This window comes from Phyllobates terribilis, unplaced genomic scaffold (assembly GCF_046119375.1).
Source record: "Phyllobates terribilis strain yellow unplaced genomic scaffold, ASM4611937v1 Scaffold_7__3_contigs__length_470593459, whole genome shotgun sequence".
NCBI lineage: Eukaryota > Metazoa > Chordata > Amphibia > Anura > Dendrobatidae > Phyllobates > Phyllobates terribilis.
Window position 1 is genome coordinate 394,891,197 of NW_027362767.1, and position 20,400 is coordinate 394,911,596.

At 44.3% G+C, this 20,400-nt stretch overlaps 1 protein-coding gene across 1 annotated transcript in view; it reads right to left on the minus strand.

Annotated features, from left to right (window-relative positions):
- The window catches only part of LOC141154983 (cytochrome P450 2C20-like), a 36,131-nt gene that overhangs the window by 6,512 nt on the left and 9,219 nt on the right, over positions 1–20,400 (minus strand). The window contains exons 4-8 of the mRNA XM_073641570.1: positions 10,502–10,662; positions 10,125–10,301; positions 9,894–10,035; positions 7,158–7,345; positions 6,027–6,168 (exon numbers count right to left, since the gene is read on the minus strand). Coding sequence (XP_073497671.1) covers positions 6,027–6,168; positions 7,158–7,345; positions 9,894–10,035; positions 10,125–10,301; positions 10,502–10,662 — 810 coding nt within the window. The remainder of the gene's footprint in view (positions 1–6,026; positions 6,169–7,157; positions 7,346–9,893; positions 10,036–10,124; positions 10,302–10,501; positions 10,663–20,400) is intronic.

The following is a 20,400-nucleotide window of genomic DNA, read 5'->3' on the forward strand; positions in this document are numbered from 1 at the left end:
GAGGAGTGGTCTCAGATCAGGGACCTATGCACCCTTCTGCACAGTTTTGAAATGACGAAGATGTTTAGTGCTGACGATGCCATTATCAGCATGACTATTCCGGTGATTTACATGCTGGAGCACATGTTAAACAGAATTCGGAGTCAGGTGGTGGCACAAGAGGAGGTGGAGGAAGTAGAGGAGGAGGAGTTGTATGCGGAAGGGCTAACATCTGCAAGGTCCAGACGGTCGGCAGCACCAAGACGGCAGGCATGTGAGGGTGGGGGAGATGGTTTTACCAGGGCGCATGGTAGCAGCCAAACTAGTGAGGAAGGTGCAGGAGCCCAGGAAGAAGTGGAGGACGAACTGATGGAAGACTCATCAGATGAGGGAGACCTTGATCACATTTCTGTTGTGCGAGGTAGGGGGGAGAGGACAGAGGAAGGAAGCATGATTGTTACCTCGCCACCAACACAACAGGGACTTGGGGCTCCTGGATGCGCAACACACATGAGTGCCTTCTTGCTGCACTACCTGCAACATGACCCTCGAATTGTGAGAATTAGAAATAATCCTGACTACTGGGTTGCCACACTGTTAGATCCCCGGTACAAAAGTAAATTTGCCGAAATTATTCTTGCCATAGAAAGGGATGCACGCATGCAGGAGTATCAGCAGAGACTGTTGCAGAATCTTACATGTGCTTTTCCACAAAACACCAGTGGTGCACGTAGTGATTCTCACAGTTCCAACTTGCCAACCGTGGGACCGTCAAGTGTTCAGCACTCAAACCGTAACAGAACCACAGTATCTGCTGGTAACATCAATTTTGCGGAATCATTTCACCACTTTTTTAGCCCATCCTTTGCAAGGCCAGAGGAGACAAGAAGTCTGACACATAGTCAACGCCTAGAGACGATGGTACAGGAGTGTCTCCAAGTAAACATTGAAGCCATGACTGTGTCACTGGACCCTTGCTCTTTTTGGGCTTCCAATCTGGATAAATGGCCGGAGCTAGCCACTTACGCCTTGGAGATCTTGTCATGCCCCGCAGCCAGCGTTCTGTCTGAACGTGTGTTCAGCGCTGCTGGTGGTGTGCTGACAGATAAGCGCACGCGGCTCTCCACTGATAATGTAGACAGACTCACGTTCATAAAGATGAACAAATCATGGATCCGAAACGACTTTTCTACCCCTGTGTCATCCTGGGGAGAGTAAAAGCTTGATGATTGGTTAAAATCACCCTACCAACCGTTTTAAGCTTTCAAATTACTAATCATGTTTATCTGTATCTTGGCTGGAAAATAATTTGGGCTTTGTAGCAGTGTGCAGCACTGATTCTATTAGGCCATCTATAATAAGCTCCACCAGATTTAAAATTACTAATCATGTTTATCTGTATCTTGGCTTGAAAATAATTTGGGCTTTGTAGCAGTGTGCAGCACTGATCCTATTAGGCCATCTATACTAAGCTCCACCAGATTTAAAATTAATAATAATTTTTAGCTGCATCTAGCCCAGAAAATAATTTTGGGGCTCCGAGATGCGCAAGACACATAAGTGCCTTCTTGCTGCACTACCTGCAACATGACCCTCATATTGTCAGAATTCGAAGTAATCATGACTACTGGGTTGCCACACTCTTAGATCCCCCAAACTTTTCGATCAACCTTTTCATTTTAATAAAGACCAAAAAAAATGTCATTTTTGAAATTATAAGCATTAGCAGGTTATTAGAAACTGAAATCAAACAGTTTTCAACTCAAAACTTTATTCTAGGTGATGTTACATTTTCACATAGGACCCCTTGTTCGAAAGGAGCTTCTGAACTCTCTCGTCCATTGAATTTGTCAGGTTTTGGATGGTTTCTGCTTCAATTGTTTTGCATGAGGACAGAATGCCCTCCCAGAGCTGTTGCTTAGATGTGAACTGCCTCCCGCCATCATAGAAACTCCTTTTGATGATGCTCCAGAGTTTCTGAATGGGGTAGAGGTCAGGGGAGCATGGGGGTCACACCATAAGTTTGTCCCCTTTTATACCCATATCAGCCAGAGATGCAGATGTTTTATGTGCAGCATGAGATGGTGCATTATCATGCAAAAAATGATCTTGCTGTGAAATACACGGTTCTTCTTCTTGAACCATGGCAGGAAGTGCTGTTTGAGAAAATCCACATACATTATGGAGTTCATCTTTAGCGCCTTCAGGGATCCTAAAGGGGCCGACAATCTCTCTCCCCATGATTCCAGCCCAAAACATTACTCCACCTCCTCCTTGTTGGCGCTGTAGCCGTGTTTGCGTGGGGTGTCCATCAACCAGCCATCCTCCACTCCATCCATCTGGACCATCGAGCGCTGCATGGCACTCATCCGTGAACAAAACAGTTTTGAAATCAGTCTTCATGTAATGTTTAGCCCACTGGAGCCATTTCTGCTTGTGTGAAGTGGATAGAGGAGGTCGACAGGATGGCGTATGCACAGCTGCAAACCTCTGAAGGACCCTGCATCTTGTTGATCGGGGGAAGTTGGAGGCACCAGCAGCTTCAAAAACTTGTCTGCTGCTATGACAAGGCTTTTTTGCCGCTGCTCTTTTAACCTGACGTAATTGCCTGTAGGAAAGAGTCCTCAATTTGCCCTTATCAGCACGCACACGTGTGTACTGTGAATCAGCTACATACTTCTTGATTGCCAAGACACTTCATCCTGATCATCGCACAATGTTGATTGTAGTCATGCCTTGACCTAAACACTCCACAATTTGTTGCTTCTCAGCAGCCGACACATCCTTTTTCTTTCCCATTTTGGCAGAAAATGTAGGCTGCTTAATAAAGTGAGACAGCCTTCTTAAGTAGTCTTGCCTTTCATTGAACACACCTGCCAAACTAATTAGCACAGGTGTCTGCAATTGCTTACAGTGATATAAAGAGCCCTGACACACATCACCATCAATGAGTTTAACTGACAAACAAACAAATTCTTCCCTTATCACTCCTAAACACTTTTTGCAGAATAATTTGGAACACAGTGTACATGTGCTTTTCCACAAAACACCAGTGGTTCACGTAGTGAATCTTACAGTTCTAACTTGCCAACCGTGGTCTGTATGGAGTTGTTCAATAAAGGGCCCAAAATTAAGATAACATAGATGGGAGAGGTCTCTATGAATTGGAATTCCTAAGTATTTGATACCCTGTGAGGGTCAGGCAAAGGGAAAGTTGGACTGGATGGAATCCTATATGGATTTGGGGAGGGAGACATCGAGGGCCTCAGACTTCACTGCATTGATTTTAAAATTTGACCATGTAACAAAGTGATCTATTTCAGCCATAACAGCATGGATGGATATATGTGATTGAGTGATATATACTAGAACATCATCAGCAAATAGAGAGCACTTGTACTCGGTGCCTCCCACCTCAATCCACCTAATATTGGGGTTATGGCGACTTGATGAGAGCAGGTGCTCCGTCACTAGGATGTATAAGAGAGGGGACAGAGGACATCCCTGCCTTGTCCCATTGGTGATTGTGAAAGGTGATGAAAATGTTCTGATGCACCCCCTGGGCCTTGGGACACCCGGAGCCGGACCCTTTTTGGTGGATGCAGGTGGTTGTAGTCTTCGTGGCGGCGACCCGGTTCCGTGGCTCAGGGTGGTCAAACCAGTGGCGGAACTATTTATGTGGTTTTGATGTTTAAATGTCCGACTACGCCACCCGTGGATTGCGGTCAGAGTGAACCGCCGCTGCACGGCAGACCGCTGAGGCTGGTGTTGTGGGTGCAGCAGAGCCTAGCATAACTCCCCACGGGAGGAGTATAGCCTCAGGGCAGTGTATGCGGAGGATGGGGGTGATGGTGCAGGGCAGCAGCAGTAACAACACGGAGTCAGTGATGCAGTCCAGGGCCTTTACTCACAGTTCTTATTATCCAGACCACGTCCACAGGTAACGGCTGCCCACGTCGTACTGTGCTCACCACTTTCTTACCAACCCTTCTGTCCGGCTGCCTCGGGCCTCCTCTTGGTAAACTTGGCGCCAGTTTCCCTGACCCTATGTGGTGCCTTCCTAGCGGGTGTAGCGAGGGGCTGCGCCACATAAAATGTCACAGCCTCCGGTTTCTAGCTGAGGGTCGTTTCCTGCCTCCACTAGTTTCGGGGACCGGTCTCCCCCTTTGGCCTGACCCCTCCACGCAGGTGGATTCGGGCATGCGGTGGCGACTCACCCGTCCGCACCCCTGGGATCCCTTCATTCCTCGTTCCTGGAGCCTTCTCCGCTCCTCTTCCTTCCTTCTCCCTCTTCCAGGCCTGGGCCTCTGTTACTAGGCCCGCCTCCGGAGCAGAGCTCATGCAGAGCCCCTGCTCCCTGCCACTTCTGCTCAGACTTCTCTGCACTGAACTAAGATGGTGCCCACCTTTTATACTCCCTTCTCAATGCACCCAGGAACTGCTTCCTCCCTGCTCCTGCACTACAGGGTTCCACTTCCTCAGTGTTCCCTCCCCCCACTCCAGCCAGGGACAGGGACTGTCGTGCCCATCTCAGAGGCATATTGGTCGCCCTGCCCCACGGCAATGTGGTGTAATGCATGCAGGTGTCGGGTCCTGATCCACACTCCATCCTTACCTGAGAGTGAGATATCACACCTCTGGGTGAGGTGCAATACCTCTGTAGCAACCGAGCCCTCAGGGTGCTACAGTTCCATTTATCTTCAGCCTAGGTGACGTATTGTGATACAGGGCCGTGATTTTGGCCATAAAAGGGTCCCCTAGACCCCTACCCCAAGCTTTTTAAGAGAATCATATATGGCATGCCAGGAGACTCTATGGAATGCTTTCTCAGCATCCAACGAGAGTATCTAATTACAAATTTTTAACTGCATCTAGCCCAGGAAATACTTTGTGCCTAGTAGCAGTGTCTGCTAGTCAGCGGATTATCCCGGCTGTTAAGCAAGCTACACCACCTGTAGTTTGGACACTTAATTTTTTCAAAGGAAATGCTTCGGGACCACGGGATACTCAGTGAAGAGCATCAGGAGGCACCCCAAGGCATAGGGGCTGGGACTGGCAGTAGGATGCCTTGCGGTGGACAGCCGAGCTCGATCCTTATAAAAGCTTTTTAACTGCAGCAGCTTTAGTGGACGCTACTGGAGCTGGAATTACGCGGCTGCTGGCATGAGACTTGCCCTCCAATAGATCCTTGTAAATGGATTTAAAGTGTATTCATTCAAATTAGAGAGACAATTTAAATTAAAAAGCTTAGAGCTGCCTCCACCACAGGGGGGCTCGCTCGACCCACCAGCGGACAGGCACCAGTATTGGGAGAGGGGGGCTGGCCGTCAGGGTTCACCGCGGCTCTGGCACAAACCCGGCGACACGGAGGTGGCACGGGCAGGAGCGGACTGAACGTGTCGGCTTCTCACTTTTTAGATTTTAGAAGGGCATGACATGCCTATATCTGTGTCTCCCCCTCCTTTTACTCCTCCACCTCTTTTCTTTTCGCATGACTATATGTACTTGTCACTTTTCCATGTGTTAGTTGTGTCTTCTGAGCAGTTTGTCAGCTTTTGGACACCTTTCAAGGTGTTTTCTATGTGTTTCTATGTGTTTTTGTTTGCCTGCCATTGGTTTTAACGGTGTTCGAAGGTGTTCGACGAACAGTTCGACGAACAGTTCGGCGAACACACGGGTGTTCGACGAACCGAACCGAACTCGAACACTACGGGGGTGGCTCAACACTAGTAATTACATCTTACAAAACTAGAGGATTTGCTAATTAAAGATATTTAGAAATGTATTTCTAATGATGTGTTTTTTCTATCTTCGATTCCTCAGTGAAAGTCCATTTAATTCTCAGGCTCAAAATATATCCCAGTGGTTGGTCATCCACTAATCATGAAGTGACAGCATATCATAGCAATATGCCATCTCTTTACAACATGTTAAACCATCTTTATGTACGGAAATGAAATGCAGAGATGAATGCAGACAGACATCTAAAACCTGCATTTTTTGCAATACTTAATCACTCTTATACAATACTATAAAGTTATTATTACCAATAGAAAATGGCAGGAAGGCATCATTGCTCTTGAAAGATCCTTCTTCATCCAGAAAGTGGTTTGGGTCAAATTGCTCAGGGTTCTTGAAATACTTAGGATCTTTTAATACAGAAGTCAATAATGGAGAAACGATCGTGTCCTAGAAGTAAAAGTGATGAAAATATAATCATTGACGAAAATATAGAAGATGTAATCAGCTGACAATATTACTTTAATTATTTAATCTGAATGACTTACAATGTGGGTGGTATAAAAATTGTAATTAAAGAAGAACTCCTCCTCCTCCTTCCATCAAAGTTTTTATACTCTTAATTTATTGCAATCATCATATTATACAGCACTGTGTACTTACAATTGCTCCTTTTGTCTTTCTACCCAGTTGTTTTCTTTTCTCTGCTCTATGTAGAAACAGGAAGATTCTTTATCCCCCCCTTCTACTACTGACCCAGCTGCTCCCTCATCCCCCTGCCAATGAATTTTGCAGTGACTTATGAATCATGCAGCGAAAAGAGACCTCCTGTTTCTACATGGAACTTAGAAGGATTCGGCTAGTCTGTTTTTAATTACGTGATGTCATAGACCTAATGGAAAAGAGAAGAATTAGCTGGGAAGAAAGGCAAAATGATCAATTGCAAGTAGACAGTGCTATATAATATGATGACTGGAGGATAACAGTTTTAATGGGAGTGCTTCTTTAAAATGCTGTAACGCTTTTACTTTGTTATTGGCTATTTCTGTATTATAGCATAATATTATAATATATTACCTAACTGTAGAAAAAGACATGGACCGCTCAGCCAAAAATCACACATTGATCTATGGCGGCGAAGCAAAAATTCACTAAACTGAACATGAGATTCTTAGTCCTACATTCTAGTCAGACTATATGAAGCCCACTGCCACATTACTGTGAACCTCTAAGTGGACCCCTGACCTAGAAGGTGTGATTTCTGAATGTGCGGTCCATGTCCCTTTCTACAGTTTTAGCACGTTATAAGTATATGACAGCGTTACTCTTATCCAATGGCTATATCTGGCATTGCTTATACCAATTCCTTTGAAAATAGTGGTTCTGTTTCTGCCATGTTTTTCTTATTCTGTACAACTTTAATATCTCAATCTTCTGACCTTTGGTATGTTGTATCCTCTGAATACTATGTTCTTGCTTGTGGCATGTGGAAGGGCCAGAGGTGTGATATCAGCAAATCTCTGGAGCTCATGAATGACAGCATCAGTATATGGCATCTTGAGTCGGTCCTCTGCTGAAGGGCATCGACTCTGTCCAACCACGTTGTCAATCTCCTCCTGGATCTTCTCTATGGAGGTAAATAGATTGTATTTCAAAACAGCTAATTTCAGATGTAATTTAACTACGTTTCTACAATTTTTTTTGTATGTAAAGCAGTATTTTCAAGTTCGGAAGTTATCCATTATTTGTTAGGTCATAAATTCCTGATCGCTGAAGATCTAACCACTGGATCCCCAACAAATTTCAAGAACCAGGGCTCTGAAGAGCCTTGTGTGAATGGACCATTCATTCATACTTATGGGAGTGCTTAAGGCCAGCCAACTGCATGGCTTGGCAATCTCCAGGGGTCCCATTAAGAAGAGGCCATTGCTCTTTTCAGAGCGCCAATTCTCAGGATTGATGGTTGACTCAGTGGTCAGACCATTGCGATCGGGAAGTTATTCCCTAATCTATAGATAGGGAATAACTCCCAAAGTTGAGAATATCCCTTTAATATATTTTTCAATACTGAACAAATGTTGTAAAATGTTTTTAACTTCTCACAATGACAAAATTTCCTCTTTGACTTTCGTTTTTTCCTTCTATTCTTTCATGAGCCAGAAGTTTTTTTATTTTTCTGGTGATAGCCATATGAATGTTTAATCTTTTGCAGGACAAATTTTAGTTTTGAATGAACCCATTCACTTTACCATGCAATGTACTGAAAAATGGTGAAAAAATCCATGTGTCGTCAAGTGGTGAAAAAAATAAAAATTTGGGGGGGCTTTTCTTTTTACAGTGCTTATTGTGCAGTAAAATGATCTTGTCAATATGATTCTTCAGTTAAGTATGACTAAGGCAATGCTAAATTTATATATGTTTTTTTAATATATATATATATGTTTTTGTGGATAAAAAATGTGAACTTTAGTAAAATATTTGATTTGTGTTGCCCATTTCTGACATACATAACTATATTATTTTGTGTCAATTAATCTGTGCATGGATTTGTCTTTTGCATGACATTTTTATTGGTACCATTTTGGTGTACATTTGACATTTTGATTGTTTTTTATTGCATTTTTATGGGGAAGTGTAGCGACAAAAATTGGACAATCAAAAGTTTCTTTTTTTATTTTGCTGTTTAATATACTGTATAAATAATATTATATTCTGATAAATCTGACTTTTTTGAGCACACGATCATACTAAATATGTTTAATTTACATAGTCTTATCAGATTGCCATAATGAAAATGTTTTCATTTGCATTATGGAAATCCATTAAGCTTTTTTATAGCTCTTTTATATGTTTTGCAGTATTGTCTCCCTAAGGAATTTGTCTATTTTCATACTTGAAGACTCCTCCATCAAGTCCTGATGCTTTCTCCACCTAAATCAAGGCTCTTTATTCATTTTCTTTGGTACTACATTAAGTAACTAAAAAAATCAGTAGCATATTATTTCTGATATACAAAGAAGTTTATAACAGTTTATTGTATTACTTTTTATATGGCGCCTTTTTATTTGGACTACCCTGTTATGCTTGTTTGCAAGTATTGGATGGCTGCTCTTTAAAGAAACAAAAATTCCTATCCTCCCATATACATATTTTTTGCAAATATGTCTGATTTTAACAATTATTTCTTCTCACTTTTTCGTATGCATTTTTGTCTGATGAAGGTCTGAAGTTTAAGTCCGAAACTTTATCTTTGGATTGCAGTACAAATAAAACTTTAATTTCATTTTCTTCACTCCAGATTCGCTTTCTTTGCATGTTTAATTTTTTAGTTTTTGTCTTTGTTTCTTTTTTATGGATAGTGACTTAAAGTTTTTCTTTTTTTTTCTGCATATATTTAAAACATTTTTTCACTTTTTTTTTTTTTTTCTAGTAAGGGATTTGAACTTGAAATCATTTGATCCCTTATGCTATATATACAAATACTGCATTGTTGCAGTACATAGTTAAATTGATGTTCTCCTCTGCATCACATGCACTTTCAACTTTATGTCTTCAATTTTGGACCAACATGGCAGACTTCAGCAGGACCCCGATATTCTAGGTTACCTCTGGCTGCCATGAACATGCACTGCCAATCCAGCTATTTAAATGCCACTTTCAGGGATAGACAGATGCATGGAAATGGTTAAGTAGCAGCGATCAGAGCAAGCTCCAATCGCTAATTTAACAGACAGATGTCGGCTGTGTAATACTGCTTCCATCTACCAGGTATGATGCTGGCTTAGTTTCTGTACCCGCTCTATTTATCTCCTGTACTTATATGACATAAATGTATGTTATTTTGTCGTAAAGGGGTTAAATGAGTTATCCCATTACTTCTACCCTTGTCTATATGCCCTATTAGGCGATGTAATGTATTGTCGTCAGCAGCTGATTTCTGTTGATCACTTGATCTCCAGGGATTGTCCAGATGGGACAGCACATTTAATTCTTGCCCTTTGGCCGTGTATGATATCTTTCCAATAAATATATTTACAGTAGGCTGCGTTGGAATATGGATGGTAGGTGGGCTATTACTGTTGGAAAAAAACAGAGACCAATTTTTGTAGTCCTAGACAACTCCTTTAAGTGACACATTTATGATGGAATTCTACATATAAACCATAAATACTTACTTGCCACACCTGTGTGCTTGAGCAGTATGAGGAAGGTGTGCTTTAGAGTGGTGCTAGTAGTTTCTACTCCAGCAAAAAAGAGATCAATTACAGTCCCGAATAAGTTGTCAAAGTGAAATTCGCTCTGTGGATTGTCCTTCTCCTGTAGAAAGTAATGTAGAAAGTAATATGAGATAGATTCTTTCTGAATCACTACAGTACATAACGTTGAGTTGGTTTGGACAACTTCACCTCCTCCATCTTTGTCAGAAAGCTGTCAATGAAGTCTCGAGAACAGTTGAAATCAATAGTCTTCTTATGACTTTCCACAGACTCCAGAACAAATGATTTCAATTTTACAAGATTCTTAAAGACCTTCTGATGAGGACCAGGTATGTACGAAAGGGTCTTGGGGAAGACATTAAGAAGCTGTGGAAAGAAATGTAGTTTAATGCTCTGAGACATTCTTTGCTTGTAGTAAAGCCAATGTGCAGCAGTGATATATGTCATATGGATTACCCCTATCCATGGGGCCAAAGGGCTAAAGAACTGACCCAATTTTGTGCCATTCAACAAGATCTTACTTAACAGCTTACACACATAATTGAAGAGGGAAGATCTATACTTACAATACCCCAAGGAGAAGAAAGAGTTAGGAATAGTTCCTTTAGTAAGGAAAGCAAAGTCATGAACTTCTCATCCTGATAGTCAAACCGTTCTCCAAACACAATGGAGCAGATGACATTGGAGACGGCCAAACGTAGCAGATCAGTAGGATCGAAAGGGGTATCTAGAAAGACAATAGTATTAAGTATGAGATCTTGGGTATGGATATAATAAAGTTCTTTTTCTCTACTGATAACCAAAGATTTAGCTACTTTGAAATGCAAAATGATTGACAAAGCCTTAGATATAGTGTTGAGCGAGCACTAAAATGCTCGGGTGCTCGAAGCTCTGGCCGAGCTCACCGTGATACTCGGGTGCTCGACCCGAGCCACAAGCCCAATGTTAGTCTATGGGAGACCCGAGCATTTTTGTGGCGGCACCCCCGGCAGTCTGTAGAAAGCCTAAAAAGTGCCCAAAACGATAGTGACAGTGCTCAAATGACATGGGGACAGAATGGGGATCGCCCCAGGAAGCATTTCTGACCCCTATGTCACTACTGTCAACAACATGGTCAGAGGTATTAAGCCACTTTTACAGGCTCACAATACAACGTTCAAAAACGAAACTGAAACGGTTTTCCTGTGAAATATGTTAAGGAACATCCTTTCCATGGTAAAGACTTCTGTATAAGGTAAAATAAATAAACAAAAACAAAAATACTCCTCCACACCTTGGGCTATGTTCACAAGTAGCATTTTTTATGCATTTTTGCACTTTTATATTGCTTTCAACCGTGACAAATGCTTTCAACGGGAAATGTCATTTTAACATTTTACAACCTTATCTGGCCATGTGCTGTGTGACACATGCATACAGTGCTGAAAAGACATGGGAACAGCACGGGGAAGACCCCTGGAAGCATCTCAGACACCCAGGTCACTGCCTAAAAGTGTGCCCATCAGAAGTGATCCTTGCCGCATCAGAAGATGCAGACTTGCAACTATCCCCGTGCAAGTCCTTGTCCCAGGGCAGTGTTCAATTGTACCTCCCCCATTCCTTGCAATGCAAGCACAAATAAGCAGCCTGCCACCCACCCATCCCCAGGCTGCAATACCATACTGCTTGCTTGCACTTGAAATTTGGCCTTTTAGGCATGTGGAGGCGGAATCTGGCCACCACGTCATGGCTGCGTCGGCGGCCTGGTATCCATACAAAGTCCCCAGCCGCCCAGCGGCCGGTTGTCCACGCTTGATCCCCAGCCGCCAGAGGGCAGCCGGGTGTCCATACTCGGTCCCCAGCCACCTGAGGGCGGCCGGGTGTCCATAAATGGTCCCCAGCCACCCCTATTTGAAGGACAGCCTAACCACAAACACGTGGACAAGTGAATGTGGCCAGGGATGGTCCATCTGACTGACGCCGTCACACTGGGCTAATATTGTGGAAACCGGGACACAGTTGGACACTGGGATGCAACACATCCTCTAGACATAGAGGATTGTGGGTCCTGGGTCAATCAGGCTTCAACACAAAGTTCAGAAGGTAGACAGCACCAGTGGTCGGTCTCCTACACAATGAGTAAATTATTCATGATCATGAGGCCATCCCTCTCCTTAGCTTTCTGTTCCTTGGAATGCAAGAGCAAGTATGTATTAGTGGCTATGCCTGAGGTGGTCAGCGTTTTGGCGCATATCCTACCTCCTCCGAGGATTGCTGGATGTTTTCCTGCTGCTATCCCAGTTCTATGACTCCCGTTAAAACAAAGCTTCAGGTGATGAATGATGGATGAGGTGGTGGCACAGGAGAGAGAGCAGGAGGAACAGGGACCATTCACATCAATATCAGGCCAGTCAACCACACATGTCTTGTAGGATATGTTTCTGTACCAAAAGGAGCAATTCGGTTTCACAGTTAAAGGGCATGCAGTGAGTGCAATGCCTACCAAAAATTTTGAGGCACTCCAATGCCCCTTGGAAGTGACATGGAGGTCAGAGGGCCATAACTAAATCGTTTTTTCCATTTATAGCAACTGGTTCTCCTGTACACTGTTGGCCTAAGCAGTGAAAGGAAGGCTTTCCAAAAATTATGAGGAACTGCAATGCCCCTTGAAACAGACGTGGATTGTAGCATACTAAAATCCTTTTACCCATTATTGGGGAGTGGGTCTCCCTAAGTGTTACCCTGTGCATTGAAAAGCAAAAGCTGACTAAAATTAGGAGGAAATGCAATGCCCGTTGGAAGAGTCGTGGAGGTTAGAGATAAATAAAAAGGACATTTCAATGCCCCTTGGAAGAGCTGTGGAGTTCAAAGTGGTTTAACAAGACGCTTTTAATGCTCCTTGGAAGAGATGTGGAGGTCAGAGTGGTTTAACAAGATGGTTTTAATGCCCTTTGGAAGAGACGTAGAGGTCACAGTAGCTTAACAAGATGGTTTTAATGTCCCTTGGAAGAGTGATGGAGGTAACAGTAGCTTAACAAGATGGTTTTAATGCCCCTTGGAAGAGTGGTGAAGGTCACAGTAGCTTAACAAGATGGTTTTAATGCCCCTTGAAAGAGCTGTGGAGTTCAGAGTGATTTAACAAGACAGTTTTAATGCCCCTTGGAAGAGTGGTGGAGGTCACAGTAGCTTAACAAGACGGTTTTAATGCCCCTTGGAAGAGTGGTGGAGGTCACAGTAGCTTAACAAGACAGTTTTAATGTCCCTTGGAAGTGCTGTGGAGTTCAGAGTGGTTTACCAAGACAGTGTTAATGGCCCTTGGAAGAGTGATGGAGCTCACAGTAGCTTAACAAGACAGTTTTAATGCCCCTTGGAAGAGTGGTGGAGGTCGCCGTGGAATAAAAACACAATATCAATGCCCCTTGTAAGAGTGGTGGAGTTCACAGTAGCTTAGCAAGATGGTTTTAATGCCCCTTGGAAGAGGTGAGGAGTTCAGAGTGGTTTAACAAGACGGTTTTAATGCTCCTTGGAAGAGTGGTGGAGGTCACAGTAGCTTATCAAGACAGTTTTAATGCCCCTTGGAAGCGTGGTGGAGGTCGCAGTGGAATATAAAGACAATATCAATGCCCCTTGGAAGAGTGGTGGAGGTCACAGTAGCTTAACAAGACGGTTTTAACACCCCTTGGAAGAGTGGTGGAAGTCACAGTAGCTTAAAAGACAGTTTTAATGCCCCTTGGAAAAGTGGTGGAGGTCGCAGTGGTATAAAAAGACATTATCAATGCCCTTTGGAAGAATGATGGAGGTCACAGTAGCTTAACAAGATGGTTTTAATGCCCCTTGGAAGAGCTGTGGAGTTCAGAGTGGTTTAACAAGACGGTTTTAATGCCCCTTGGAAGAGTGGTGGAGTTCACAATAGCTTAACAAGACAGTTTTAATGACCCATGTAAGAGTGGTGGAGGTCACAGTGGAATAAAAAGACAATATCAATGCCCCTTGGAAGAGTGGTGGAGGTCACAGTAGCTTAACAAGACGGGTTTAATGCCCCTTGGAAGAGCTGTGGAGTTCAGAGTGGTTTAGCAAGATGGTTTTAATGCCCCTTGGAAGAGTAGTGGAGGTCACAGAAGCTTAACAAGATGGTTTTAATGCCCCTTGGAAGAGTGGTGGAGGTCACAGTAGCTTAACAAGATGGCTTTAATGCCCCTTGGAAGAGTGGTGGAGGTCACAGTAACTTAACTAGACAGTTTTAATGCCCCTTGGAAGAGTGGTGGAGGTCCCAGTAGCTTAACAAGACAGTTTTAATGACCCATGTAAGAGTGGTGGAGGTCGCAGTGGAATAAAAAGACAATATCAATGCCCCTTGGAAGAGTGGTGGAGGTCTCAGTAGCTTAACAAGACGATTTTAATGCCCCTGGGAAGATCTGTGGAGTTCAGAGAGGTTTAACAAGATGATTTTAATGCCCCTTGGAAGAGTGGTGGAGGTCACAGTAGCTTAACAAGACAGTTTTAATGCCCCTTGGAAGAGCTATGGAGTTCAGAGTGGTTTAACAAGACAGTTTTAGTGCCCCTTGGAAGAGTGGTGGAGGTCACAGTAGCTTAACAAGACAGTTTTAATGCCCCTTGGAAGAGTGGTGGAGGTCACAGTGGAATAAAAGACAATATCAATGCCCCTTGGAAGAGTGGTGGAGGTTACAGTAGCTTAACAAGACAGTTTTAATGCCCCTTGGAAGAGCTGTGGAGTTCAGAGTCGTTTAACAAGACGGTTTTCATGGCCCTTACAAGATCCATGTAATACAGCATATTAAAAACATTATTCCCATTTTTGGGGAGTGGGTCTCCCATAGTCTTTGCCTATGCCTTCCAAGCAAAAGCTGCCAAAAATTAGGACGGAGGAACTTGCAATGCTGGCAAACAAGAGCCATGCAGTACAGCATATTAAAAACATTATTCCCATTATTGGGGAGTGGGTCTCCCAAAGTCTTTGATTATGCCTTCCAAGCAAAAGCTGCCAAAATTTAGGACAGAGGAACTTGCAATGCTTGCAACATGGACCATGGTCACCCTGGTGGTATACAGTCATATGAAAAAGTTTGGGCACCCCTATTAATCTTAAGCTTAATGTTTTATAAAAATTGGTGTTTTTGCAACAGCTATTTCAGTTTGATATATGTAATAACTGTTGGACACAGTAATGTTTCTGCCTTGAAATGAGGTTTATTGTGCTAACAGAAAATGTGCAATCTGCATTGAAACAAAATTTGACCTGTGCATAAGTATGGGCACCCTTATCATTTTCTTGTTTTAAATACTCCTGCCTACTTTTTACTGACTTACTAAAGCACTTTTTTTGCTTTTGTAACCTCATTGAGCTTTGAACTTTATAGCCAGGTGTATGCAATCATGAGAAAAGCTACTTAAAGTGGCCACTTGCAAGTTGTTCTCCTGTTTGAATCTCCTCTGAAGAGTGGCATCATGGGCTCCTCAAAACAACTGTCAAATGATCTGAAAACAAAGATTATTCAACATAGTTGTTCAGGGGAAGGATACAAAAAACTGTCTCAGAGATTTAACCTGTCAGTTTCCACTGTGAGGAACATAGTAAGGAAATGGAAGAACATAGGGACAGTTCTTGTTAAGGCCAGAAGTGTCAGGACAAGAAAAACATCAGAAAGGCAGAGAAGAAGAATGGTGAGATCAGTCAAGGACAATCCTCAGACCACCTCCAGAGAGCTGCAGCATCAACTTGCTGCAGATGGTGTCACTGTGCATCGGTCAACTATACAACGCACTTTGCACAAGGAGAAGCTGTATGGGAGAGTGATGCGAAAGAAGCCGTTTCTGCAAGTACGCACAAACAGAGTCGGCTGAGGTATGCAAAAGCACATTTGAAGAAGCCTATTTCTTTTTGGAAGAAGGTCCTGTGGACTGATGAAACCAAGATTGAGTTGTTTGGTCATACAAAAAGGCGTTATGCATGGTGGCAAAAAAACACAGCATTCCAAGAAAAACACTTGCTACCCACAGTAAAATTTGGTGGAGGTTCCATCATGCTTTGGGGCTGTGTGGTCAATGCCGGCACTGGGAATCTTGTTAAAGTTGAGGGACGCATGGATTCCACTCAGTATCAGCAGATTCTTGGCAATAGTGTTCAAGAATCAGTGATAAAGTTGAAGTTACGCAGTGGATGGATCTTTCAGCAAGACAATGATCCAAAACACCGCTCCAAATCTACTCAGGCATTCATGCAGAGGAACAATTACAATGTTCTGGAATGGCCATCCCAGTCCCCAGACCTGAATATCATTGAACATCTGTGGGATCATTTGAAGAGGCTGTCCATGCTCAGCGACCATCAAACTTAACTGAACTGGAATTGTTTTGTAAAGAGGAATGGTCAAAAATACCTTCATCCAGGATCCAGGAACTCATTAAAAGCTACAGGAAGCGACTAGAGGCTGTTATTTTTGCAAAAGGAGGATCTACTAAATATTAATGTCACTTTTCTGGTGAGGTGCCCATACTTATGCACCTGTCAAATTTTGTTTGAATGCAGATTGCACATTTTCTGTTAGTACAATAAACCTCATTTCAAGGCAGAAACATTACTGTATCCAACAGTTATTACATATATCAAACTGAAATAGCTGTTGCAAAAACACCAATTTTTATAAAACATTAAGCTTAAGATTAATAGGGGTGCCCAAACTTTTTCATATGACTGTAATGGTGGTGGAGGCTGAGGATAAGGAAATGAGCAAAATACAGCCGAAATGAGGAAGCGTATACCCATGTGTAGGTGTGAAGGGGTGCATGGAATACACCTCCCGAAATAACACAGTGGATTTGACTGTTAATCTGCTGTCATTTGGTGGTGTTGAGAAGTCTGGCCCAATCCAGCCCTTGTTCATTTTGATAAGGGTCAGCTTGTCAGCATTGTCAGTTGACAGGCGAGTGTGCTTATCAGTTATAATTCCCCCAGCGGCACTAAAAACACGCTCCGATAACACGCTAGCGGCAGGGCAGGCCAGGACCTCCAAGGTGTACAGAGCGAGTTCACTCCAAGTGTCCAGCTTGGATACCCAATAATTAAAAGGCACAGAGAAATCACGGAGGATGCTGGTATGGTCGGCAAGGTACTTCCTCACCATCTTTTGAAACTTTCCACTCCTTGTGAGAGTACCCCTAGCCTCAGGGCCTGTAAGCTGGGCGGGTCTCAGAAAAATGTCCCAGAATGTTGACAGTGTTCCCCTGCCTCTGTTGGATTGGAGTTACGTCTCTCTCGCTTGTACGCCTTGGTTGGTCAACGAACTGTGACCTCTGCCGCTAGCGTGTTCAGATGGGAATTTTTTTAACAGTTCTGCAGCAAGGGCCTTCTGGTACTGCACATTTTTGTAGACCTCTCCACCTCAGGAATAAGAGAGTGAAAGTTCTCCCTGTAGTGGGGGTCTAAAAGTGTCACCAACCAGTAATGACTGTCACCCAACATTTTGACAACACGAGGGTCACGGTTAAGGCAGCATAACATAAAGTCAGCCATGCGTGCCAGACTGGTAACGGGCAAGACTTCCGTGTCCTCACTAAGATGACGACTGACCATGCTCTCCTCCTCCTCCTCCCACCCATGCTATACCGACTGTATGACAGTTTTACAGGTACTACCATCTACAGCGCATGATACCAGCTCCAGTTCTTCCATCTCTTCCTCCTCCTCCTCCACCTCCTCTCCCTCATTGTCCCCCAATGCACGTTGGGATGAGAAGAGGCTGGGCTGTGTGTAATCGCCCATTACGGCTTCTTGATCCATCTCATCATACTCTGGCTGCAATACCTCCTCTTTAATTCCCTGCAGAGAGCGCTGAAGAAGACAGACAAGTGGTATGCTGACGCTAATGATGGCGTCATCGCCACTCACCAGCTTGGTGGACTCCTCAAAGTTTGTCAGGATGGTACATATGTCAGACATCCAGGTCCACTCCTGATGTCTAATGTGTGCAGTCTGACCTGAATATCGACGGCCTTGTTGCAGCTGGTACTCCACAATTGCTCTCTTCTGCTCACAAATCCTTTGCAACATGTGGAGGGTAGAGTTCCAACATGTGGGGACATCACACACCAGTCGGTGTGCCTGGAAGCTGCAAACGCTGCTGCAACACAGCAAGGGCGGCGGAAGCTGTAGCTGACTTACGAAAATGAGCTGACAGGCGGCGTACATTGACGAGCAGATCTGGCAACTCGGGGTACGATTTAAGAAACCGCTGAACCACGAGGTTAAGCACATGAGCCAGGCATGGTACGTGTGTGATCTTGCCTTGCCTCAGAGCCGCCACCAGGTTACGGCCATTATCACACATGACCATCCCAGGATGTAGGTTCAGCGGTCTCAGCCACAGATCTGCCTGCTCTTTCACAGCTGTCCACAACTCACAAGCAGTGTGAGGTTTATCACCTAAGCTTATGAGATTCAGCACAGCCTGTTGTCTCTTGGCTGAGGCAGTACTGCAGTGCTTCCAGCTTGTAACTGATATGGTGATATCTGGGATGTAGGCTGAACATGAGGAGGAGGATGATGCGCAGGAGCTGTACACTGTGGGGGCTACTCTGACTGACATAGGGCCCACAATCCTCGATGTGGAGAGGATGTGTTCCGTCCCAAGGTCCGACTGGGCCCCGGCTTCCACTATGTTTACCCAGTGTGCCGTCAGGGAGATGTACCGTCCCTGGCCACAAGCACTTGTCCACGTGTCCGTTGTCAGGTGGACTCTCCCAGTAGCTGCGTTGTTGAGGGCACGGCAGATGTTTTGGGACACGTGCTTGTGTAATGTGGGGATGGCACACCAGGCAAAATAGTGTCGGCTGGGGACAGAGTACCGAGGGACAGCCACCGCCATAATGTTGCTGAAGGATTCCGTCTCCACCACTCTAAAAGGCAGCATTTCCAATGCAAGCAGTCGTGAAATGTGCGAATTTAGGACTGTGGCCTGTGGGGGATATGGACAATTGAATGCTGCGGTGTGACGTGGACGTGGACGTTGATGCTGTTTCTTGAGAAACTGCCATAACAAGTGAAGACTGAGAAGAGGGGGCATCTTTGCATGCAGTATGGACAGGGGAATGCCTTGCATGCACAACAGGGGGTTCTCTTACAGTGGAAGAAGCAGTGGTGACACCCGCTGACACTGGTCGTGGACCTTGGGGTTCGCCCCACAAAGTCGGGTGCTTGGCTGACATGTGCCTGATCATGCTGGTGGTGGTCAGGCTGGTAGTTTTGTCACCCCTGCTGATGCTGGCATAGCAGTTGGTACAAACGGCCTTTTTTGGGTTTATCAGCAGAGTCTTTAAAAAAATTCCAGACTCTGGAAGACCTACCGGTTGTACTGGCAACGTCCCTCGTGTTTGTGTTACAGGAAACTGTTGCCCGCCTTCTGTGTGCGGCCACCACACTGCTTCTTCCTGCCTGTTGGGGTACTCTGCCTCCCTCCCCCTGAGTGCTGCTTGCCTCGCTCTGCGAGTCCTCCTGCCATGTTTGGTCAGTTACTAGATCATCCACCACCTCCTCCTCTTCCACTTGCACACCACGATCCTCCTCATCACTTCGTGGCAATTGAGTCTCGTCATCATTCACCTCTTGTGTCAAATTGCCAGCGTCGACTTCCTCTGGCCGTGGCTGTTCAAATATTTGGGCATCGCTACATGGGATCTCCTCTTGCACCACTTCAAGCGGAGCAGGCGAGGGGCACAGATATGGAAATGGACCAGTGAACAGCTCTTCAGAGTGTCCAACTGTGGGATCAGTTGCTGTCTGACGACACTCGGCATGGTGGGAGGAAGGAGCATCAGGGTGAGGAGGAGTATGCAGTCGAGACTCACGGCTACTAAAACTTGACCTTGTGGAAGACAGACCGGAGGTGGTGGTGCTCAGGTATTATCTGCTATCCAATTAGTAACCCGTTCACACTAATCAGTTCGTAATACTGGTGTTGTAGTGTGCTTCCCTAGTAATTCGGTCAAGAAGTGGGAGCGAGAAGATGTGGCTGTTGGTTGTGGCACAATTTCACCTTGGCAACGGCTCTGTCCTCTACACTCACCATCACCAGAACGTCCAGTTCCACGTCCCTTGCCACGCCTCCCCATTGTAGATGAAGTAAAATAGCTTACACTCGCACTATCAAGGGAAAAAGGGTTATAAAAAGGAGATTAGAACCTTGGAAGAGGAAAACCACAGATCTATTTCTCTTCCCTACACCAGAATCTTTTAAACAGATATATTTGTGTCTGAACACTGAGCGAGACACTCAATTTTTTTATTTTCTATGTAAAAGAGGCAAAAAGGTGGATAATACAGAGATTTGAACCGTGGAACTGCAAAACAACAGTTATGGTTATGTGGCCTACACCAGAATCTTTTAAACAGATATATTTGTGTCTGATCAGTCAGGGAGACACTATTACTGTTTTTTTTTACGGAAAGAAGGTAAAAATCAGGATAATACAG